General features: G+C 39.4%; 1 protein-coding gene across 6 annotated transcripts in view; it reads right to left on the reverse strand.

The window, feature by feature from the left end:
• swap70b (switching B cell complex subunit SWAP70b) overlaps positions 1-26697 on the reverse strand; it is a 91257-nt gene that overhangs the window by 27789 nt on the left and 36771 nt on the right. For all 6 annotated transcript variants that reach the window (XM_069900127.1, XM_069900116.1, XM_069900137.1 and 3 more), the window contains 3 exons: positions 23683-23829; positions 2891-2999; positions 1004-1185 (listed from right to left, as the gene is read on the reverse strand). In XM_069900127.1, the coding sequence (XP_069756228.1) occupies positions 1004-1185; positions 2891-2999; positions 23683-23829 (438 nt within the window). The remainder of the gene's footprint in view (positions 1-1003; positions 1186-2890; positions 3000-23682; positions 23830-26697) is intronic.

The following is a 26697-nucleotide window of genomic DNA, read 5'->3' on the forward strand; positions in this document are numbered from 1 at the left end:
CAGAGTGGGAGTGTTTTCCACTCAGACCATTTCCTCACCCATCCTCTATTTAGATGTTCCGATTTTGTTTCCATCAAAATGCAGAATTATCCTCTCAGCCTCCACTTATCTCATGGTGTTAGTAAACTAATGACTGGCTCAACCTCTTACTTACAGTTATATGTATTTTAGTGAAATGAAGCCCAGTTTCCATTAAAATATCTCAGGGGTGCATTATGACTGCATCATATTTGCCTATTGTTCTGCAAAGTTGGTGAGCAACAGTCCACAGTGGAAAGTACTAAAATGCACAATAAATTCTAACCTGTGAAATGGGAAGAATTCTTGACTCAGCCTTTATTAGTTTGAGGAGTGAAATTGACTTGCTTGATTTTACAAAATGGCCAAGTAATCTGCATTGGCCCCATCCTCTCATGACAGCTGGATAGCGAATACTAAATCTGTGGATCATTCAAGTCAGGGAGGAATACATTTTAGAACACAAATGTTATCCCTGAACTTCAATGCTCCGAGCACTTCGGAAAGCTATGGTTTCAAGATTGAAAGCAACTTAAATAATCTGAAAGAAAGCTCATTAAATGTAATGAAAATTGAGTAAAATTATAAAGATATTAGTGAAGACATTTATACTTCTATCATTCGAATTCTAAACAAATTCTGCAATTTTCTAAGTCATATATTCCAAAATCCAGCCAAAACAATTTAATTATCCGCATTCTCAAAAAAGAATTTAGCCTCTGGAAAAATTGTTTGAAAGTCATCAAAATAGAACTTCTAGTAACAAGGTATCTGTATCCAATAAATTAAATGTTCATTAATTACATGACACTGGTGCAATACAAGTGAACATGCTTTCCTGTCTGAACCACACAGTCTCTAGTGTGGACTGAAACAGGACATATCAAAACAGTAAGAATTTTTCCATGGAAAATGGTGTGAAATGATCTGGTTTCTTCTGCAGGTACACATCTATCTGACAAGGTCCTGGATCAAGTTGCCTCACCTTTCGCATTTTTTCCAACTCTTGTTGCTTGTCTTCATTTGCCAGCTGCAGTTCCGTCATTCTCTGCGCCATCTCTTCCTGCTCTGCTTGCTGTTTCTGCCGCAGCTCCCGCCGTTTCTGACGACCTTCTATGTGTGGAGGAAGCTTTTCGTACTTCATTAGGTTGATGGCTGTTTGAATAGCTATTCACAAAGTCAAAAAGTGAACACAAGGCTATATTTGGCAGGAGCGATAAATAATCAAAGCCATTACTGCCATTGTGATCTTTTTCATGGCTGTGCTCTTGGACTTAGGCCAATATCCAGAGCCAAAATGTATCATAAGTGTATACAAACCCTTCAATCAACAGGTGGCCTTTGGTTTGAAATTCCAATTTCCCAGAATGGCACGGAGCTTTTTAGTGCCTGCATGATATACCATGAAAAAATAACGGCTGTGACTTGGAGGACCAACTTAGTAACAGTACCACAGAATCCACTAACTTATAGAAACAAATACTCAGCTAACTGGATTTCTTTTTACAATTTCTGTCAACTTAACCACGATACCCTGCCTCAGGAACAGAAAGGGTCATAAACATGTCAAGTGTACAGCAATTCAAAATACATGTACATGAACCTGCAAATTGATGGTCAGCCATAAACTCAACTCAAAGCAGGAACCGATAGACCGCTCTTCAAGGGAAATGTACAAAATTATTATCGATATTTTAATCATATAAACAATTACAACATTGCAGATAAAGAAGAAATCTGCGGATGCTGGGATCTAGTGAAGTTCACAAAAAGTTTTGGAGAAACTCCACAGATCACACAACATCCAGAGAATGCAAAAGGCAATGGGCGAGTCGGGCCTGAGCCCTTCTTTAGGAGTCCTGAAGAAGGTACCGTCAACAAACCTGAAAGTATGATATTGGTTCTCCTGGCAAAATATAAATGGTGAAGTGTTGGATCTTTGAGATCAAATAGGTTTATGGTTCCGTAGGTTTATTTACTCGGTACTTGCCATGGATCCATGGCAGCTCTATCTTTCAGCTTCACCCCTTTACACCTGTGGTAGTGCTACAAACTTCCAAAGAGGGAGGGAGGAAAGGGAAGGGGGCTAACAACACAGACTTTTTTTAAAAAAAACAGATTTGTCGTCTTATCCCCTTGGTAAAACTGCAAACTTGTGCAGCTCATCCTTTGTGCTACTCATTCCTGTACATTCTCGTCATCTCTGCTGCCGTGACTTTTGATGTCACTGCACATCTTCATGCGCTACTGTCGGCATTTCCCTGTGGCTCTGCTCTACTACATGTTATTGCACATCTATTCTTTTTACCCCAATTTCCTTTCAAGCGCAGTTTGCTTTTGGCCCTCATTTTTCCCTTGAAATTTCATCTCCTGTCTTAAAGAGAAAGCTCTTTAAGCTTTTGTTTTTCCCTCCTTTGTCCCAATGTGCACTTCAAGCACTTTAAAAATGAAGCAGTTTCTCATTCTTGGTTGGACCTGCAAATGCCAACTCACTCACAGAGATTGAATAAAAGCTGATGACCATTTTGAGAGAGGAAAGGCGACCAATGCTGGTTTCAGAGTTTCAGGATAGAGAGAAACTAAATTAGTATGTGGCCTCCAAATTAGGCATATGAAGAGAAGTAACTGAGAGCAGGAAGGAAGTACATCTGTCTGCTTTCCAAGTCATCACAAACTTGCACTGGATGGTTAGTCAGCAGTGAAAATGCTTCCTTGGAAGAGTGGACCGTTGTTCAACTGCAATGGACTCAAGATGATGTTTTAATGCTGAAGAGAACTGGATTACAATAGATGAGGTTTGCAATTATTAATGCCCTCTGTGAACCTGACAACTACAAGGAGCAGAGATTTAGCACAAAAATGAGCCCCTTACCTTGAATCCACTCTTGTTTCTTTTTTTTGTCAGATGCACTGATCTCAAAACTCCTATCAGCACATTTTATCATCAAGAGGCACTTCTTCCCATCTTTGTCTGGTAGGGGCTGCAGTGGAGATAACATCCATTTACACATACTTTCACCATTTATTTTTGGTCTTCACACAAGGGTTGTGTCCTGAAAATGTCAGTAAGCTGATTTCTCAGTCTGACCCACCTGTCTTCGGCAGTAACGCACCCAGTAAAACTCTACATACACTGTAATAATCACTCTAACATTGATCATAATTAAATTAATAACAAACTGTATTCTGCCATTAATGAACAGCATTAAACATGCTGTAGTAAATATTAAACAGCATTAAATATCTTATGATTATTATTATTAGCATGAAGGTTGCTTTAAAATTAAATATGAACTTGTGCAAGGTCAGATATGCCAGGTCATTCACAACCCAGGGAGCCCATATATTTGTAAGAGCTCCAGCGACCATTCATTTCACAAATAGCATATTAGCTTATCTCAGAGGACTATTTTTCAGGAATAAGCCCATAAAAATGACCAGATTTATTGATCCATTTGGAATTTTAGAATCAGAGTAGTTATGAGTCAGTCCTGCAAAAAAGCTGGCAGTAGATCAAACAGTCTCCAGAGAAACATTAATGACCTACCGTCATAATGGTGGGGATGTGCTGAAGACACTGAGAATTCACATTGGGATGCCCAATTGCCAATCTCCACCTGCTTCGACTAAAATTCATTATTTTTTTGATGCATTGTCAATTTTTTTTAAAAACTTAAAAGCTGAACACAATCTGCTGAAGGAACCCAAGCAACACCAGTGGGAGAAAGAAATGGTCGACGGTTCGAACCAAAATCCTTTAACGAGAAATGTAGTAAAGAAGATAGGGTGGAAGGGGTGGGACAGGGACCCCATAATGGTCTGGTGAACCAGGCAGAGGTGAAACATGGCAGAAGAATGGCAGATGCTCAACAGAGAGGCAAGAACCACCAAGGGGTCGGGTGGTGAATGAGGCAAATTATATGTGATTGTGTTTAATCTGAATTTTCTTGTTTAACCCTTGACAGAAAATTTATAATTTTTCATACTGTGAACCATATCAACCAAAATATATACACAGTGGTATTTTCTCCCTTTTTTCCCCCTTCCCACCCCCCCTCCAAAACCAATAAATATTCAACATATACAATACAATAAAACCATCAAACAATGTCTTCACACAATGAAAAATAAACAAGAAAAATGTGACATCTACTTTTACATACTGGATCAAGTTGTTTTGTCTTCTTATCATTTTAGGGGGTGGAGGTCCGAGGCAAGCCCTCTCTGTTATGTTCCATGTATGGTTCCCAAATTTGTTCAAATAATGTGACTTTATTTTTTTAATTAAATGTTATTTTTTCCAATGGAATGCATTTATTCATTTCCATGTACCATTGCTGTATTCTCATGCTCTCTTGCATTTTCCATGTTGACATTATACATTTTTTTGCTACTGCTAAGGCTATAATAATAAGTCTTTTTTGCACTTTATCCAATGTGAGGCCTAATTCCTTACTTCTTATATTACTTAGAAGAAATATCTCTGGATTTTTTGTTATGTTATTTTTTGTGATTTTATTTAATATCTGATGTAGATCTTCCCAAAACATTTTCTCTTTCTCACATGCACAAATTGCATGTACTGTTGTTCCATTTCCTTCTTACAGCGAAAACATCTATCTGATAATGTTGGATCCCATTTTTTTAACTTTTGGGGCATGATATATAACCTGCGTAACCAATTATAATGTATCATGCGTAAGCTTGTGTTTATTATATTCTTCATAGTTCCAGAACATAATTTTTCCCATGTTTCATTTTTTATCTTTATATTTAAATCCTTTTCCCACTTTTGTTTAGGTTTATAGTTTATTTCATCATTTTCCTTATCTTGCAGCTTAATGTTCATGTTCGTTATAAATCTTTTAATTATCATCGTGTCCGTAATCACATATTCAAAGCTGCTTCCTTCTGGTAATTTCAGTCTGTTTCCCAATTTATCCTTTAAATAAGCTTTCAGTTGATGATATGCAAACATTGTACCATGAGTTATTCCATATTTGTACTTCAATTGTTCAAATTTTAATAAATTATTTCCCAAAAAAACAATTTTCTATTCTTTTGATTCCTTTTCTCTCCCATTCTCTAAAGGAAAGGTTCTCCGTTGTAAAAGGGATTAGCGGATTTTGCATCAATAGTAATTTTGGTATTTGGTAATTTGTTTTTTTTTCCTTTCTTACTGGATCTTCTTCCATATATTGAGTAAATGATGCAGTACTGGTGAGCTTTTATATTGTACCAACTTTTCATCCCACTTATAAAGTATATCTTCCGGTACCTTCTCCTCTATTTTATCTAGTTCTATCTTAGTCCAGTCTGGTTTTTCCCTTGTGTGGTAAAAATCTGATAAATACCTTATTTGTGCTGTTCTATAATCATTTTTAAAGTTTGGTAACTGCAAACCACCTTGGTTGTACCTCTCTGTTAATTTATCTAAAGCTCTCCTCGGTTTCCCCCCTTTCCACAAGAATTTCTTTATTATTCTCTTTAGTTCATTAAAGAATTTCTCTGTTAAGGGAATTGGTAACGATTGAAATAAGTATTGTATCCTTGGGAAGACATTCATTTTAATGCAATTTAACCTCCCTATCAATGTTAGCAGTAATTCTTTCCAATGTTCCAAGTCTTCCTGCAATTTCTTTATTAGTGGCTGATAATTTGTACAGGTGTCTTAAATTATTATCTAATCTAATACCTAGGTAACAGATTGCTTGTGTTTGCCATTTAAATGGTGATTCTTTTTTAAATTCTGTATAATCCGCATTACTCATTGGCATCGCTTCATTTTTATTTGCGTTGATCTTGTACTCCGATATTTCTCCATACTCCTTCAATTTCTTATGTAATTCTTTTATTGATATTTCTGGTTCTGTTAAATATACTATGATGTCATCTGCAAATAAACTGATTTTAACCTCCTTCTCCTTTATTTTTATCCCTTTTATTTTATTTTATTTTATTTTCTGTTCTTATCAGTTCTGCCAATGGTTCTATTGCTAAAGCGAACAGTGAGGGGGATAATGGACATCCCTGTCTAGTTGACCTACTTAATTTAAATTGGTTCGATACATATCCATTTACTGTTACCTTCGCCAATGGTCCATTATATAATGCTTTAATCCAATTAATATATTTTTCTGGTAGGTTGAACCTCTGTAATACTTTAAATAAATAATTTCATTCTAGTCTGTCAATGGCTTTTTCTGCATCTAAACCAACAGCCATTTTTATTTCCTTGAATTGCATGAATTAGATTAATAAATTTACAGACATTATCCGCTGTTCGTCTTTTCTTTATATATCCAGTTTGATCTTGTTTTACTATTTTTGGTTCACAATCAGCCAATCTGTTTGCTAATAATTTTGCTATTATCTTATAATCTGAATTAAGTAGAGATATTGGTCTATATGATGCTGGTGTTAGAGGATCCTTCCCCGTCTTTGGTATTACTATAATTATTGCTGTCTTACATGAATCTGGAAAGTTTTGTGTTTCTTCTATCTGGTTCATTACTTCCAGGAGAGGAGGAATTAATAACTCTTTAAACATTTTATAGAATTCTACTGGGAATCCATCCTCTCCAGGCATTTTATTGTTCGGCAGCTTTATTAATATATCCTGTACTTCCTCTATTTCAAATGGTTTTATCAGTGTGTTTTGTTCCTCTTCTTGCAATTTCGGCAGTTCAATTTTAGCTAAAAACTCTTCTATTTTATCATCTTTCCCCTTGTTTTCAGTTTGGTATAATTGTTCATAAAATTCCTTAAAGTTCTCATTAATCTCTATTGGATTATATATAATCTGTTTGTCCTTTTTCCTTGATGCCAATAGAGTTCTTTTAGCTTGTTCTGTTTTAAGTTGCCAGGCTAATATTTTGTGTGTTTTTTCTCCTAATTCATAATACTTTTGCTTTATTTTCATTATGTTCTTCTCCACCTTATACGTTTGTAATGTTTTGTGTTATTTTTTGTCCACCAATTCTTTTCTTTTTGTTATATCATCCCTTGTTGCTAGTTCCTTTTCTGTACTTACTATCTCCCTTTCCAACTGTTCTATTTCTTGATTGTAGTCCTTTTTCATCTTAGTTACATAACTTATTATCTGCCCTCTAATGAAAGCTTTCATTGCATCCCATAAATTTGTCTTTCACTGATTCCGTATTTATTTCAAAGTACGTTTTAATTTGGTGTTCAATAAACTCTCTAAATTCCTGCCTTTTAAATAGCATGGAGTTTAACCTCCATCTATATGTTTTTGGTGGGATGTCCTCCAGTTCTTTTGCTAATAACAGGGATGAATGATCAGATAGCAATCTAGCTTTATATTTGGTTCAAGACCTATATTCTTTATGAATTGATTTAAAGCATGTATATGTTTTGCAAATGTTAAAATGATGAATGAGGTTTGTGCAGCGTGAATAAAAGAAATTATAGAGCTGACTAATAGCTTCAAATGCCGAATATGGACAGTGCTCGGAATGGATTGGCAGCTGGTATATGCAGCTTCCAGGTCGATGGTCGAATAGACCCGATACCGCGCAATGTCATTCACCGTGTCCGATCTTCGAGGTGGGGGGGCATGCGTCCAGGAGTGTGTCCCAATTAATGGTTTGGCTATAGTCAATTACTACCCTGGACTTGTTTTCCCCTTTTACCACTACCTCTTGCGCTCTCAATGGGCTGGTGTTAGGCTCGACGATATCTTCATCGAGCAGACATTGTGCTCAGACTGTATGAAATCTCGGTCTGCAGTGCTGTACCTCTTGCTCTTGGTAGCAGTAAGTTTGCAGTCAGAGGACAGATTCAGGAAGAGAGGTGGGAAGTCGATATTCAGTGTGGAGAGGCTCCACGCGAGTTCTGATTTCAAATCATTACGGGGGGAGGGGACCAGAATACTCCAAGGTCATACTTTTAAGATGACACAGGAAGTCCAGACCCAAGAGCACCAGAGCACATTCATCAAGTACATACAGGCGTATCTTACAAATTTTGGCCCTTCAAATGACAAATGTACTTTCCAATGTTGTTGAATATGCATAGAGTGCGACTGAGACACCAGGAATATGTGATAATTGGAGGATACATCTTTAGGTTGTACTCTTGCACTTTCAGTGGAATTAGGCATTTAGTGGAATGTCCATTTACTTTCACAGTCATTATGGAGTTGCTGAGCTGGTGAGGTCTGTCCTAATCAAGAACCCAGAAACTCCATACTCCTCACTCGATTGGCCCCCACCATCCTGGGTTGCCCGTGGGTCAGATGGTGTCAACCTCATGGCACAGCAAGATGGCTGCCTTCCTTCCTCCTCTGAGGACGATGGCGCTGAGTTTGAATTTGAGTCATGAACAGATGGCCACCAAGCCTTTTCGCGCCGTTCATTCATTGCCACCCTCTGTCAGCATGTTGCACAGCAAGTGGGTTTGGGTGAATTCTGGGCAGATGGCTTTGTGCTGGAGTCAGATCCAGGAGTGGTGAAGGCCACAGACTTTCCAAGTCTTCCCCTCGCCCAATGTCCTTTCTTCCCACAGCTGGAACACACTGTCTTTAGCCGGGCAACACGATCGGGAATATTGGCTCTTGCCGCAGAAAAAGTACTCCCTAGCGTGGGTGCGCTCCCTAGTGTGGGAAGCAGCAGCCATTAGGGCTGGGGTAGTGGGAGCAGCCTATCCTTGGAAGGGGTCACCTGGGTGAGCGAGCTCACTAGCTTCAAGGTCATCGTTCTCATGCTTGGCCTGTTCCAATGATTTGCCCAGTTCAACGTGACTAGTGTTAGGTCTGCTTTGTTCATGAATGAGTGAGTCAAACACCAGACTGAGTCGAAATTAAGGTTCTTTGTTCTTTATTGCCGGATTGTAACACTTGCAACTAACAGTGTTAGTTGGAGAAGGCGCATTCTGCCGTTATCAGCAAATGGTGTTTTTTATATACCTTAGGATACGTACTTAGTAAATTATCATACCATGACATTGTCCAATGAATAAACTGTTGCTATCCTTCTCTGCTAGTTTCCTGCACATCAATTTGTCATCCCCACTCTTATCTTGAGAGTACAAGGTCACAACTGCATCTTGTTACGGCCCAGCACTGGGTGACTCCTTCTACATTCCCAGCTCATGATGTTTTTACCTAACACTAGCCAGGTCCTTCTTACCCAACAAGAAGTCACTGCATCATGTACATCGAACGGACCCCCGCGACGAGAGTGTCCCAGAAGTTTCCTTCTTCACAAACTTGGCCCATAGCCACTTCATACCTGGACTTCTTGGCAAGTATCCACAGATCCTGCAGGTAGTCATCAATGGTCTCTCCTGGTTGTTGGCAACGTAGAGCGAGTCAGTGTCTTGCTAGGACCTCATTTTGCGACTTCACAGGTACCGAGCCTTCAAAGCTTCGATGGCAGCATCATATATAGTGCAGTCCCCGATGACTGCGTACCCTTTCGTTCCTACCCTCGAAACGAGTGCGGAACTCCTGAGTTCATCAGTGTGGAAGACGTTTCTGGTCGCATTCAGGTAGGCCTGGAAGCAGTCTAGCCAGTATGTGAACTCCTCAGCTGCATCGAGGGACAGCGGGTTTATCAGTAGCATACTTGCTTGTGTAGCACTTCCATCGTTTAGGGAATAAGCTAATAAAATTGTAGTGTGAATAAAAAGCCTCACGACTGGAGGGAGAACATACGCTTTTATTAGTTTATAACTGAGGGTAGGGTCTTACTGTGGTCTTCAGGGAGGCTCAGGGTTTAGGCAGGAAACCAGTGTTATATATGGGTAGATGGGGGTGGAGCTGGGAGGCGGAGCCAGCCATCAGTATAACACACCACTAGTGAATCTCAGTTCACTTCAGTTTGGCAATATTCAAATTCCTTTTAATCAAGTGGGTGGAGAGAGAAAGAGAGATGGAGACAGAGAGAGTGAGAAGGCTGTTGATTGTCTGCTGAATCTCTACTGTGCTTCACCAAAATATTCTCTGTAATTTAATGTGAAACGAAGTGACTCTTCCTCTTTTAAGTTTTCAAAAAAATAAAATGCCATGCTTGAATTTTGTTTTCCCTGTTTAAAGGATGTTTCCTTTTCACCTTGCTTTATTTGTTATCAGAAATATCTTATTAGAGGAAGTAATGGGCTGGATTTCACAATGGTCATATGTAATTGTGGTTAACAATGTGCAAAGATATATGAGAATTATATAGCCCAAGTTAGCATTCTGAGCTAGTCCCATTTGCCTGCTTTTGGTCCAAGTCCCTGTTACTCCCTTCCCATCCATAAACCTGTCCAAATGTCATTTCAATGCTGTAATTATATCTCCTTCCACCATTTCCTTTGGCAGCTCAAACCTGATATGGACCACCCTCCGAGTGAAAAAGTTGCCACTCAAGTCCCTCCGAAGTATTTCCCTCTCACCTGAAACTATAAACCTCTAAGATCACCCCTCAGCCTCCTTCGCTCTATGGAATAAAGATCCAGTCTAGCCCTATAACTCAAGTCTTCTAGCCTAGGTGCCTCTGTTCTGCAACACTCTCCAGGGCCCTACCATTTTCCTTCTAAGTTCTGTCCTGGTTTAACTTAACAAAGTACAACACCTCACACTTGCCAGAGTTAAATTCCACTTGCCACTCCTTGGCCCACATTACCAACTGAACTCAATCCTATTATAAACTTAGATATCATCCCTCACTGTCCACGACACCACCAATATTAGTGACAAATTTACCAATCATGCCATCCAAATTATTAGTATAGTTGATAAATAACAGTAGACCCAGTACTGACCCCTATGGCCCACAACAGGTCATTGGCCTCCAATCAGAAAAAACATCCTACCATGCTTATCCTCTGCCTCCTTTCCCTGAACCAGTTTTGAAAATTTTATTTAACTTTTCAGATTACAGACAAGAAAACATAAAATAACTAAAAACATAAATAACTATAACCTCCTCCGACTATAACATTAAAAAAAACACTAAAAATCCAAAAAAAACTTCTCCCAATCCCCCCTCCCCTCAAAAACACAGCAAAAACCAGTATTCCCTGATTGGTGTGCCAAACTTATTACAATTATTTAATTTCTATAGCCATATATTTCAAATATAATCCCCATATATCAATAAAAAAAGAAATGAACCAGTTTTGAATCCAATGGGCCAACTCCCCTTGGTTCCAAGTGATCTATCATTCCAAACTAACTTGGCATGCAGGCCTTGCTGAAGTCCACATATCAACTACCCACCCCCCCCCCACCTCATCAAAGCTCTGTCACCTCTGGGGGGGTGTGATAGTACAGATCTATCACCAATGTACATAGTGTATATAGTTACTGTATCTAGACTGTGCTTACAGCGATTGGCTGAGAGCTAAGCCATACCTATTGTCTGGGCCTTAAAGGGTTGTGTCCCTAGCCAGGTCGGATCATTCCAGACTGGTCGGCCACCTGTGAAGAGCTCCTGTCTTTTGCTAATGAAAGCCTTGGTTTGGATCAACAAGTCTTTGATTCTTTCAACGAGCTCTACAATTTTATTAGCAAAAAGAATTTTTTTGAAAGGGATGGAGCGTTTAACTCGACCAGAAAAACTTGATATCGACCCACAGTCAGCTACAGCCTTCAAAGCCTTTTGAAGTTCTGGCTGCTGAACTTTCAAAACTTCCTGAGATTCATTGAGGTGGAGGAGGATAACCAGCGTCTAACAGCATTGCTGTCTATGGTGTCCTTGAGAGTCTACGAGAACATCCAGGATGAGACCACTTACACCGCAGCCATAAAGGTACTGAAAGAACTGTATAATCAACCGATGAACAGAGTTTATGCCCGGCTCATGCTTGCTTCGAGGAAGCAACAGCCCGGCGAGTCCAACAGGGCATATTTACAAGTATTAAAGGCGTTGGGCAAGGACTGTAACTGTGTGGACAAAACTGCTGCCGAGATCACAAACGATCTCGTCCGGGATGCCTATGTGGCCGGGCTCCGATCGAACGAAGTGAGGCTGCGCTTGCTTGAGCAAGGGGTAGAAAAACTAGAGGACGTGGCCTGGATTGCAATCACAATGGAGGATGCAGCCTTAAAGTCCACCGAGCTCTCTAGGGACTGGACCCCTCGTTCTGATGTGAGTAGAGTGCCCTTCTAGCCTACCACCCCCCGAGATACTGACGACCTGTCGGCTGCTGCTACCCTGCCCCGTGCGAACCCAAAATGTTATTTCTGCGGGAGGGACAAGCACAGCAGGTCCCAGTATCCAGCAAGAAAAGCCAGGTGCCAGAAGTGCCTTACACTCCATCCGCTCCCTCCTATGTACTGCAACAAATCCCACCCCCCACGAAAGGATGTTCCTTTTCCCGAGGAAATCAGAATCAGGAACCACTGTACCGGCATGGCTCACCGTCCCTGGCCCCGTCCTTTTGCAACGCCACATCCGGCACTCAAAGAACGACCCCTTGGTCGACCAAGTGACTCTACTCCACGCGAACCCACATTACGCCTACGTTGAGTTCCAGACGGGCGGGAGGACACTGTTTCGGTGCGAGACCTAGCTCAGGACGCGGTAGACCCAGCAAACCCCCCAACCCAACCTTCCCCAACTCTTTATTCCCCAGGCACCGTGCCGCAACAGAAGGACCAACAGCACCCCAATGACCCAGGCCACCCTGCCGACCACACGACTGGGGAATTGAGTGACGGAGCAGTCGCACCCGACGAGCCCGCTGGCGACACCACTCCAGCGACCCCAATCCCGGCACCATGGCGGTTATGCCAGATGGTCAGACCCCCTGACCGCTACAATCCTTGACCTACCCCTTCCTTTCATTCTCTCCCTCATTTTTTTTTTCTTTTTTCCAAGAAGGTTTGAATGTGATAGTACAGATCTATCACCAATGTACATAGTGTATATAGTTACTGTATCTAGACTGTGCTTACAGCGATTGGCTGAGAGTTAAGACACACCTATTGTCTGGGCCTTAAAGGGTTGTGTCTCTAGCCAGGTCGGATCATTCCGGACTGGTCGGCCACCTGTGAAGAGCTCCTGTCTTTCGCTAATAAAAACCTTGGTTTGGATCAACAAGTCTTTGATTCTTTCAACGAGCTCTACAGGGGGTGGGGGGGGGGGGGGGGAACCTCTTCAGATTCGTGACAGACAATCTCTCACACAGAAAGCTATGATGGTTATCTCCAATTCACTCTCAGAATCCACTCTTGCACCTTTCTGGTCACTGGCATCACGCTCACTGACATGTAGTCTGTGACTTCTGTTATCCTTTGTTCTTGGTAACAAGATGTTAAAATTTAATTTCCAAAGTTGAAAAAATATTTTTAAAAGGCTTAATAACTATTCAAAAAAATTTCAAAGAAAAAAGTATCGTGCATGGATTTTTATCACTCTCTTACATTCTGGAACTGGTGTTCTTCAAAAAACTTGCTGGTTTTGATTCGAGAACAGCTGTTGAATGAAGTAACGGAAATTCGTGTATGCTTTTTAATGAGCAGACACATTTACCAGAAACTCAGCTTCAGTTGGTCTCTCAGTTTTTGTCAAATAAGTGTGATCAGCTTCGTGGGTTGGTTGGTGATGGAGTGAAACGAGAAGAAACAGAATTATTGGAGTTTCTGAAGGTGGCAAGTTTACAGTTTATCTGCCTGTTCCACCCCAATCTCATGATCGAGTCTTATACATCTCCAAAAAGTAATCAGGAAAACAGCAGTCTGAAGGAATTGTGCAAGTTACATATCCATATGGCCAGCAGACACCAGAAAATGATGGCACAGCTACACCTCTCTTTACACTTACAGATAAAGTGGCTGTCAGTTTTGTAGGGAAGTGATACATAAATCTGAATTCAGTCTTCAGATTTGTTGAGCGCATGAAGAGAACAAAAAATAGATTTAGGTATGAAATGAACAGAAGAAAAATTGGAATGAGGTACTCCCAAAGAGTTAAAGAACATCTCAGTTCAAGACATCCATGATCAGTTGGCAGAGAGATCCAGGAGAACACCAGTTCGCTTGTTACTACCTACTCTATTCAAAAGGCAAGAAAATATGTTGGGATAGACTTGTGGAGGAACCAATAAGTTAGTTGGAGGAGTTTACAAATACGTTGCAACAAATATGGACAGAAAACATCAAGCCAATAAAATGAATTTAGAGTCACACAAATCACAAGAATGAGACATAGGAGATCAGGTGATGTGAGAAGATATGATGTACAAAGGGACTGTCTAACATTATGGAACAGCTCACCCCATGTTCCATGCTGTAAATGATCTAAAAAAATGTAAAATAGTTTCGCACCAATCAGCTGAAGTCATTCAAATCTTCAAAAAAAAGAACATACCGAGCTAAATGATGGATCTAAAAACCCCAAGAACCCCAGGTAAAGGGAGTTGATACCACTGCAGGGGTCATTTCTGCCAATAGGCCATTGGTACATTTTATTAATAAGGAGCTAATTTAATCCAACAGATCTGTGCAACTGATAATACAAACAGACAATATAGAGTGAACCTTATTTTGTTTTATTCCTGAAGGGAAAAATGGAGAGGAAGGTAGTGTTTTACTTGGGAATCATGTGGAATGAGAAGTTGACTGGAATTTATCAAATGTTACTTGCATTGGAAGAGTGACAGAAGTGGGAACATACTCTACAGAGTTATATTTCACATATCTTTTAAACAACTGTGTATGTTGTGGAGAAGGAAAATTTAGCTTCAGTACATAATTTAACAGGTGAAAGAGGGGAGAAAGATCTGATTAAAATGTAAATAAATCATCCAGGGATGGCCACCAATGTACAATACCTAAAGTGTGAAATGCTACAGATGTAACATTGATTTTTAGACAGGGTACATACATAACATCACACACAAACCTGAGATTCTTATTCCTGAGGCCAGGCAGAATTTCTACTTAATGCAAATGCAAAAAAACTGTACTCAAGAAAAGATAGATACTACATACAAAAGAGAGAAATATAAACAAAGAAATGTAAAGGAAAAGATAGATACTACATACAAAAGAGAGAAATATAAACAAAGAAATGAACCTGGTGGTGCGAGTCTTGTGGCACCTACAACCCTTTCCTGATGGCAACAGTGAGAACAGAGTGTGTGCTCGGAGTTGTGGATCCTGGATGATCGCTGCTGCTCTCCGCCTACATCAGAAAACCTCCTGGGAAAATTGAATAGAACCTGTGAACCTGTGCACTCTATGAAACTGTAAGCAATGGAACAAAATGCTGTAGGCTGAACTGGAATAAACTATATTAAAGGCAGATGTTATTGAACACTGCACGCAGGAACACAGCAACAGGGATAAGTAGGTAGTGAAGCCATTAGTAGGTATCAAACTCTAATACAGTTTAAAAAATAGATTTTAAAAAAATTCTTAAAATTGCTTAAACAGGTGCCAGGTCCGAAAATTGAACTGATATTAATCCCAATGAATCAGATATTATATGAAGATGTAGTTAGTGAGAAACTCCAAATACTTTAACTTTGACTGGGGTGAAGTGGCCAGATTGCTGATTGAGTAATGCCTTTGGCTTCAGCACAAAAGTGGTTAAACATTTTGGGGGAAGTTTCTAATCTTAACCCTTTGGACTCCAGCTATTTTTAACATTTCATAATATATACTCTGGACTAGGTCCATGGGTAAACTACAGTACAAACACCAGTATGAACCAACTGGTGGTTGGGTATAAAACTAGTCCTGGAAAATGTGGATACGGTGTATATGCCCTTGTTGGTAGTCCCTGAAAGCCAGAACACAATGTACAAGGGGTTAAAAAGTCAGTTTGAAAAAGCGGAAAAATGGTGTATGTCACTTATTCATGTGATTGTGAACATGTCCAGAAGAGAAGCAGTTTGAGTCTTGAAATAAGGAAGGCAAAACAATAGATTAAAACCATCATACAGCCAAGCAATAGATGAACATAATATCAACTCTATTCCACAAATTTTATTTGTCCTACTTTTGGTATACTGAGGAAGATAGGTCAACTCATAAAAGAAGGTCAAAGTGCCAAATTCATGCAGCCCAGAATGAATTGTGGATAATGTGCAATAATTGCTTGTTGATACAAACTCTCCATCATTTACAAAGGTTGGAGGAGGAAAAATATACCTCAATAAATTGATGATTGATTTATAACACAAGAGAAAGGTTATGATATGTTACCTGATGTGAGGTTATTTTAATTAAAATAATTAAAGCTCAGCAGTGAATTACACAGAGATATGATGATCTTGCTAATGACGCAATTTTAGTCCATATTGGGACTTCTTTTATGACTCCAAACTACTGTTGATATTCCGTTTTTAAAGTGGAAAGTATCCAGTGCAGTAAATGGAACCTAAACAATAACCAACAATAACTTTGGACAGTTTCCAATAACTTTGCAAGCGAATGGACAGATAGCTTTCCACTGACCTCGTTATGTCAGCAAGCAAGGAAAATGGTTATCTGTCTCTCTAGCCTCTACCTTGAAGGATTGCTGTAGATTCCCTGGAAGATCACAAGATATAGGAACAGAAGTAGGTCATTCAGCCCATCAAGCCTTCTCTGCCACTCCACCATGAGCTAAACCAATAGTTTTTAAACTCACATTCCACCTTAAGCCATCCCTATGCTATGTTCTCTGTGATGAGTAAGGGATGGCTTAAGGTGGTATGTGAGTGGAAAGAAAAAGTTTGAAAACCACTGTTTTGATGGTACCTAATTGACTCGTTATGTGCACGGTTTCATAACTCCAAAGGAAATGAGCCAATGACAATTTTTCTCAAGCAAAATATTTCAGTAACAATTGGGTCTTGAGCAGTGATTCTCAACCTTCCCTTCCCATTCACATTCCACCTTAAGCAATCCCTTACTAATCACAAAGCACTTATGACATAGGGATTGCTTAAGTTGGAATGTGAGTTTGGGGGGGGGGGGGGGCAGTTTGAAAACCATTGAGCTAAACCATTCTTACATCTAGTTCCAATTTCCAGCCTTTTCCCACATTCGCTGACTAGAAACCTATCAATCTCCTCCTTAAACTCCCCCAAAGATATTTCTCCTCTTATTTGTTTTAAATGGGTACCCTCTAATTCTAAGACTGTGCCCTCTTGTCCTGGACTCATCCACCAAGGGAAACATGCTATTCACACCTTCTCTGCCCAATCCTTTCAGCATTCAAAATGTTTCTATGAGATCCCCTCTCATTCTTCTATACTCCAATGAAGGCAGCCCAAGACCTGATAAATGCTCCTCGTATGTAAACCCTTCGTAAATCTTCTCTGAACTTTCTCCAACACCAGTACATCCCTTCTAAGATAAGGGGTCCAAAACTTTACACAGTACTCCAAATAAGGAGGGTAAATTGTAGAAGCATCAGGGAGATTTCACTTTCTAGGGAATAAACCCTTTAATTGCAAAACACTTTTACGTGTGGAAATAATCTGACATACTGAGTTACACACTCAACATTCAAGTAGTATAGATAGAATGCAACATCTTACAACCACCGCCACAAGTATTAAAAGTTCAATGTGTTCCCTAATTTAAACCTGATAGAGTAAATTGCTCAAATCTGACTAAAGTAGCCAAATCTTGACATCATGGGGTGTATAATGGGCATCAATACGAAGACAAAATTAAAGTTGGCCCACCAGACTAAACATCAGGATTAATCTTTGATGTGGAATTGAGGATGACAGCAGAGGTTATTCCTCAGTTAAGATGGGCATCTCATGGATTGGTTCCCAGTGATCACTGTCAATTGAATTACAATCAATGCAATTACCATAGAAGAAGAAAATAAACATTTAGGTGTGAGGATCTGACTCAAGAAGAATAGGAGAAATTGGCCTAAAATGACTGATTCTCTTTGAAATCGGGACAATCGTCACTTGGGGATGGACTCCTGCGCCCAAAAACTGCAGAAAACGTGTTCAACTCATGGTAAACCTACACTAACTGTTGCCAAAAATTGAATGCCAGAATCTAAAACATGAAGAGCCAAAGGAGTCTGTGCTGAACTTTCAAACAAGCTACAAGAAGAGAGAAAATTCTGAAGAACCAGCTTAAGAATCTTCTGTCTTTACAATGGCGCTGACACAAAAAATTTGCAAATCACCCAGACAACATCCATATGCCTTGTTCTGTTCCAACAGGCTTTGGGAAGTGGTTAAAAAATCTAAATCAATATCAGAGTAAAGCCATTTATGAACTTTTGCAATGCATAAGTCAAATTGCCATACGTTTGATTTCTGTATTGGCACCTTGCAAACAGGAGTGCCGAGGACATTCCATGTGATCGCCAGGGTGAGTTATGTACAAAATCACCCAGAGTTAAAGTGTGAATGATATTTAAAATTAAAGAATGCACAGCAACTGTGGAATAGTTGATCACCTGTACAGAGTTAGAGAAAAGTGTCTGTGAATTATGTCATCAGTACAGTTCAGCGTCAAAGTCATCCGGAGATCTTAATGATGAGCAAAGAGTTTGTAGTTCATTCATATTTAAATGTCATCATTTAACACCCTGTACTAATAGTATTTGAGCCATTTGCTCAACCTTAATAAACTTTTAAAAATTTCCTGACATGAAATTCTGTGAATCTATCCTAGTTTTACCCCAGATTAGGGCTGATCTCAGAGAACAGGTGTAAAACATACAGGGGCATATCTGGGAAAACCAGATATAAACGTTATTCTGTTACTGTACAAAGTACAGACAAAAGAACGCAGCATTTTAACAGTAACCCCAAACCACACTGCTGAATTGGGAAAACATCCTTAAACAGCCTGGCAATCAAGTCGCAAAGAAAACTTGCTGATCTCTGACGTACAGAATTCGCCCTGTTCATACCAAAGCAGAAGTCTTCCAAAATTACAAGGAACTAAAAAAGCCTATCTTTTCAGCAGAATAAAGTGTAATTGTCATACATCCCTGTGTTGAAAAGTTGCATTCAGGCTAAAATTCAGTGTAACTGTAGCCCAAATTTCCACTTCAGTGTGGAATCAAAAAAATGTTGCCTCATCCAACATTTGCGATCTACTAGACAGGGATAAAAGATTTTGTGCTACTATTTTGAATGGAAGGGGTCCTTCCCTCATCAAAGTTCAGACTTGCATCAATAAACAGGAAAGGAACCAACATCCAGGCGGGTGGCTGAGTTGTGGGGAAGGGTTTAAACTAATTTGACAGGGAGTTGGGAACCAGAATAAGAGAGCAGTGAACACGGCAGAAGATACTCAAGTGGATACAGTGGATAACGAGATTGTGAGGAAAGTCAATATGGCAAAATTGCAAGCGCAAGTTTAAGGATTTAATGGGGTACTTTGGAAATAAAATTCAAAGGGGTGATGAATACGGCACTGAAAGATTTGTATTTAAATGGCCACCATAGAAGAAACGAGGTTGACGATCTGGTATCGCAGCTGGAACTTGGCAGGTATGACATTGTTGCTGAAAGAAGATCACAGCTGGCAACTAAATATCTGTAGATACACAGTGCTTGGGACAGGCAGGAAGGTAAGCAGAGGGGGTGGATTGGTTCTTCTGCTTAAAAATGGAATTAAATCTTTGGAGAGAGGAGACATTGGATCAGATGATATAGAAACCCCATGGATGGAATTAAGAAACTCCAAGGGTAAAAAGACTCTGATGGGAGTTGGCCTCCATACAGTAGCCAGGATGTGGTGTGCAAACTGCAGAAAGAGAGAGAGAAGGAAGGCATGCAAAAAGGGCAATGTTACAATGGTCATGGGGAATTTCAATACACAGGTTGATTGGTTAAACCAGGGTGGTGCTGAATCCCAAGAGAAGGAATTTATCGAATTACTTCAGGATGGCCTTTTAGAACAGCTTTCAGCTGAGCTGACCAGGGAACTGGCAATTCTGGGTGTTGTGTAGTTGATAAGGGAGTTGAAGGTAAGGGAACCCTTAGGAGGCAGAGATCATAAAATGACAGAATTCGCCCTGTGTAATGGTTAGGGAGAAACTAAAATCAGATGGTCAGTAAAGAGGACAACAGAGGTATGAGACAGGAAATGGCCAGAGTTGATTGGAAAGGCAAATGAGTAGGGAGGACACCAGAGCAGCAATGACTGAAGTTTATGCAAGAAATAAGCAAAGTTTCCTCAAGAGAAAATTTTGCCTGTCAAACCTACATCAATTTTTTGAGAACATGCAGTGGATGTTGTACATTTTAAAGGCCTTTGACAAGGGGCTGCACATGAGGTTGCTTAACAAGATGAAAGATACTAGCACAGGTAGAGCATTGGGTGATAAGCAGGAAAAAGAGTTGGGGGAAAAAAGGGATCCCATTTGAGTTGGCTACTGATTATCAATGGTGTCCCACAGGGGTCACGGTTGGGGCCACTTCCTTTTGTGTTGTATGTTAATGATTTGGATTGCAGATTGCACAATAAATGGTGACTAAGTGTGTATATGATACAAAGATAGGTAGGGGCAAGTGGTCCTGAGGAAACAGAGAGGGTGCAGAGAGACTTAGATAGATTAAGAGAATGGGCAAAGAGGTGGCAAATGAAATCAAACATTGGAAAGTGTATGGTTATGCACTTTGATCGAAGGAATAAAACTGCAGACTATTATTTGGATGGGGAGAAAATTCAAGATTCAGTGGTGTAAAGGGTCTTGGGAGTCCTCATGGAGGAAACCTTAAAGATTAACCTCCAGGTTGAGTCGGTGGTGAAGAAGGCGAATGTTGACATTCCTATCTGGAGGAATAGGAAAAAGAGCAGGGATGTGATGTTGAGACTTTACAAGGTACTGGTGAGGACTCATTAAGAGATGGGGATGCAGTGCTTGGCTCCGTATTTAAGAAAGGATATACCGGCTTTGGAGAGGGTTCAGAGATATTCACAAGAATGATTCCTGCAATGAAGGAATTAGTATATGATGTATGCTTGACAACTCTTGGAATGTACTCCTTGAACTTCAGAAGAATAAGGTGAGGGTGGGGTGGGGGAGGACTACATAGAAGAGTTTTGAATGTTAAAAGGGCTGGACAGAGTAAATATGCCAAAGTTGTTTCCCATGGTAGGGGAGTCGAGGACAAGAAGGAATGAAGAGAGATTGAAAGCAGAGACGTGGAGGAATTTCTTTTGATAGGTAGCGGTGAACCTCTGCAATTTACTACCACAGGCAGTTGTGAAAGTCAAGTCATTGGGTATATTTAAGGCAGAGATTGATAGGTATCTGAATAGTTAGGGTATCAAAGGTTATGGGGAGAAGACAGGTTGAGTGGTAAATGGATTCGTTCATGATGGTGGTGTAGACTTTGGCTACTTCTGCTTCTATATATTATGGTCTAAACAGATCAGGCTATTTATCGCCTTCCCATCTGCAGAACCTAGGAAAACCCAAAATAGCTACTACATTTCTTTGCAACACTTCCAAAATTGCTTTATTGGCTACAAAGCAAGATGGAAAGAAGGACAAGTACCTCTGTAGCATCTCCAGTCGAAGCAGTGAGAGATAAACAAATAACCAAATTATAGTTCAGATAGATAACACAAATGTGAGGTCAATTAATCCAGAAATATGTGAAAACAACTGTTTTACAAATGATATCAAGTACATCATACGATGCAACTCTCTTTCATAACTATGCTTTAGCACAAGCAAAATGCCTTGATCTTTTTCATCCAAGCCCTCTCAAATGATGAGCAATTCAACAGATAGCTCAGTGTACTCTTGTTTATGATTTTCCAGAATATTCAGTTAGGCAGTAATGGAACTTGCACACCAACTGAGGGTATCAAAAAACTTGAATCATCAATGAGACAGAAACAGATTCAAGTCAATGAGCTGTCACTGGAAGCAGTGATAGGTCAACGGCATGAAACATTAACTATGTTTCTCTCATCACAGATGTTTCCTGACATGATGAAGACTTTCAATATTTTCTTTGCTTTGGAATCACTTGTTCTCTATTTGATACAAAACTTTAAGATTTGGAGCCAACACAAGAATGCAGAGCTGTGAACAAACTGACCATCACCATAATTAATAGATCAAAGTACACTCAATAACAAGAGTCATGCAAGTTGTTAACAAAACAATTACAGTTATATGCAGAATCTGGTGCTCCCTGTACATTCTCCCCGTGTCTGCATGGATTTCTCCCACCATTCAAAAAGTACTGGGGTTGCAGGTTAATCGGATGGTTCAGGCTCGTAAGACGGAAGGGGCTGTTACCATGCTGTAGGACTACATCTAAAATTTAAATTTAAAGAACAGTATTTTTTTCATGTGCTTATTTTAGCAGCTGTAAAATAAAAGAAACTAAAGAGGACACAGTGGTGAAGTATCTGGAAATATAAATGAACAAGTCAGATTTGAATGCAAGTTCAAATCCCATCAGGGACAAATGGGGATTTATTATTGTGAAAGGGACTTTGAAATCATCTGATCATCAAATTAAATATAGCATTAAAGTTGTCAAGGTTGAATTGGACAAGAGGTTGGACCCATTCATGGATTACCATCACAACTTGAAGATTTAGTTGTGTGAATACTCAGAGGATTCCCTGTCTGATGTCCAAGAGTTGTGATTCAATTCTTATCTACTTACTATACGCAGGTTAGCCTTGGTTAGTAAGAGGAATAGGATTAGTGGCGGGGGTGGGGGGGTTCTTTTTTTATTCTTTCCTGAGAAAACCAGGCTACAGTAGACAATTAATAATGACCACATTATAGAATAGGATGAAGATTTATAGACTTGATATGAGATTCTTAATTCTATTTTATTATTTCTCTTTAACATCAGAATCTGAGTGTTTGAGCAAGATATGTTGCCTGATAGTTATAATCTATATTACAATTTACATATGTATACATTATGAATTGAATTATGTAATCAGTTAGAAATCATGTATAAAGGATTTTTTCTATTAAAATCAATAAAAATATTTTAGAGAAATCATCAAAAGAAATTCATGAATTCTCCTTAAGAAAGACTGCCTGAGAGACTATCATTTTAAAATGACAAAACAGGACACACGTCATTTGAAAAGGTAGTGTATGGGTGGATGATACTATTAAAGCTGGCACATTGCAAAACCTGGTCATCTGTCATAATGAAGCACTGGCAACTCATTCATTGGTGAAAATATTTGTGCCATGCCTTTTGCACCTGAAGAGGAACAGTACAAGAGAAAAGAAGTCCCGTTTAACTTCCCATCAAGGCAACTCTTGATCCTTAACAAAATGAAAGCTGGGTATTGGAGGAAATAATGTTAAAGCAGTTGGCATGGTGTGCTCAACTCGAATGAAAATTCATTGATCTGCATCAGTTTTTCTCTTCAGATATGATGTTCTTGCTGAGCATTTCCAGTTTAATATGGTCAGTTCTGGTCAGAGACATTCCCAGAGATTTAATTAGAAAAGAGATCTTCTAAAATAATGTCTTGAGCAAATATTTGGTTTGGTTTGCCAGTTTTGCCTTGCTGCAAATAAGATATTACCACTAATTATTATGGCCATGGCTTGGAGTATTTCAAACATTTATTCTTGCATTTCCTGCTTTGATATTCCCAGTGTGGGATATGATAAACTATTACTAACTGAGTGACTAATGTGAACATTTCCAAATAAACTTTAAAATTTACAACAGTTGCACCACAAACAACACGAGTTTTTTTTGTGACAGGCAATTTAAAGCATTTACCTCAACATAGCATTTTGAGTTCAATGAAATCTCTCCTTTCTTCTCCACCAAATCTTCACCAACATAATAGGAAATTGAATCAGGTTTCAGCAAAAACCATCGTTCATTCCAGTTCTTTCTTTTATGCCCTTTTTTCCACATATAACCCTAATGAAAAGAGAAATGATCAGCATTAATTTGAACAACATGCAAGACAATTAATAACAATTAAATCTAATGGCACTGAAGAGAGTGGTAAAGGGCAAGTTATTAGTAAGAAAGACAGTAAAAAATGCTGATCATTTGCTGTTCGATCATTCTGAAATCCCAATAATTTGCCATCTGCATCACAGGTGTTGTTTCCTGCATACCCTTGAAAATGACTAGAACCCTGGTTACTGTGCTCTCATGAAACTCACTGGGACCCTAGTTACCATGCTCTCCAAAACTCACCGGGATCTTAGTTCCCATGCTCCACTGAAACTCATCAGGACCCTGGTTCCCACGCTCCACTGAAACTCATCTGGACCCTGGTTCCAATCAATCCTTTAAACTGACCAGGTTCACCAGAAAAATAATTAAACTGTGTAACTCTAAATTGTATTCAGGTATTAACAGAAAAACAATCTAATAGTTAACAGAATCTGCCAGTTCAGTCCCAAAGTCTCCAGTGTGCAGACTATTTAACTACAACTACTTACTGTCCATTTGGATCTGTGTTCATGTTAGTCATCATTAGCGTGGAAGTTAGTTCAATTTATAATTTGGAAGTTAAAAAATTATGCAACTCTCTATAAAGATACCATTATGGTCAAGCCAAAAGATAAAGCTAAACAAATGTGAAGGTATCAACCTTGATAATGAATTTGAGCACAGCAGTTATTTCCAATCCAGTTGCAGAGTCCTCATCACAACTATCTGAGGGTCAGTGTCTAAATTTGGAGAATTGTTCCATGGTGAAGTCAAGCAACATATTGGCATTGGTGGGCACACAGCATGCCCAACTCTTCAGGGTATATCCTGTTCCATCAACAAGATAGAACCACCATAGGTGGCAGTACAGAAGTACATAGGAATGAGGGAGAGACCTGTGGATGGATCCTCAATGTTGATTCCAAATCAAGGGAGGTTTCAAAGTGTCATATCAAACATATCCAAAGGAAAGTTTACTCAGCTCACAACACAATGCCCCCCTACACAGACCACCTCTGGAAAGAAGTACAATAAGGTCAGAGCATACCCTGGATCACCAAAGATATCCTAGTTGCACAATGGCTGATTTTGAGACTGTCTGTCATTGTATCCTACAGCATGGTAACAGGAGTTTCAGTCCATTGAATCTTCACGATCAAACACCAACTACATGAATTCCACACTAATCCCATCTTATACCCCTCATATTTTCATCAACACCCCCCGCCTCCACTCAGAGATTCTGCCACTCACCTAGACACAAGAGCAATTGTTCAGTGGCTAACTTCCCTGTCAATCTACACATCTTTGGGAGGAAACAGGTCATAAGGAGATGATAAAGCAATTAACAAGATTCATAATCATTTATTTGTAATTACTCACAATTAGGGACAGACGCAAAAGTGCAAATCAAATTTCTACATGTGCACTGTGCAAAGTGTACTGACTAGCTGCATTACATCCTGATTTGGAAATTCAAGCACCCAGGGACACAAAAGGCTGCAGAAGATAGCATACATAGCTAGATCTCTCCCAGGCTCTGATGACCTCCTACCCATTGCAGATATCCATGTGAGGCACTGCCTCAAGAAGGCAGCCAACCAAATAAAGGACCTCCACCACCCTGGTCACAACCTCCTCACACGACTACAAAAGATACAGACACCTGAAAACCAGGTTCAGGAACTGTCCCTTTCCAACACTGATCAGTCTATTGCAGTGGTTCTCAACCTTTTTCTTTCTACTCACATACCACTTTAAGTAATCCCTCTGCCATAAGTGCTCTGTGATTAGTAAGGGATTGCTTAAGGTGGGTGGGAAGGGAAGGTTGAGAATCATTGCTCTAGACCCAATTGTTACTGAAATATTTTGCTTGAGAAAAATTGTCATTGGCCCATTTCTTTTGGAGTTGTGAAACGTTGCACATAACAAGTTAATTAGGTACAATTAAAACTGCTTTTCTTTCCACTCACATGCCACCTTAGGTTATCCCTTACTAATCACAGAGCACCTTTGGCAGAGGAAATACTTAAGGTGATATGTGAGTGTTAAGAAAAAGGTTGAGAACCACTGGTCTATTGAATCTCCTCTTGTTACACTCATCATGGACTGCTCCAACACCCCAAAAGGATTGAGTAAACTTCTGAAGGTCACTTTTTTTTTTAAAATAAACACAAGGATTACTGTGAATATTTATTATTTATCTTACATATTTGTCTTTTATATTTGTCTTTTATACTACATTTTTTTGGGGAAAATTCTTGTTCCTCTGCAGCAAGAATTTCAGTACATGACAATAAACACACCAAAATACCCAGCAGAAAGCATCTTTGTTTACATGGTATTATCATTTCATGTTTTTAGATCACAGGTAACAGGACATAAACAAAATAAGGAAACATCACTCAATTAGTTCCCTTTGGATGCTTGTTGTCTTCAGTGTCATTTTATACATAAAGTTTTGTAGAGAATGCCTACCCATGCCCATGCAAAGACCTTTCTTGAAATGGCACAAATTCATCACACTCAAAATATGACTAATCTGGCAGTATAGGCTTCATGCAGAGCCAGAAAGCCACAGAATTAATCAGCAAGAAACATGCCCTTCAGTGCATCTCATTCATGCGGTACAAGTCACACAACGAAGCTTGTCCCATTTCCATGAATTTGGAACATATACCTCTAAAGCTTTCCTAACCATGTAAATACACAATGCTGGAGAAACTCAACAGGTCAAACAGTGTATTGTTATGAACTAACAACCCTTTTAATTATTTTTGGGACTAAAAGGACAGCAGTGGAAAATTCACCAGACAATGGTAAATTCAAAATAATAGTATTTTT

The sequence above is a fragment of the Narcine bancroftii genome, chromosome 1 (genome assembly GCF_036971445.1).
Source record: "Narcine bancroftii isolate sNarBan1 chromosome 1, sNarBan1.hap1, whole genome shotgun sequence".
Classification (NCBI taxonomy): domain Eukaryota; kingdom Metazoa; phylum Chordata; class Chondrichthyes; order Torpediniformes; family Narcinidae; genus Narcine; species Narcine bancroftii.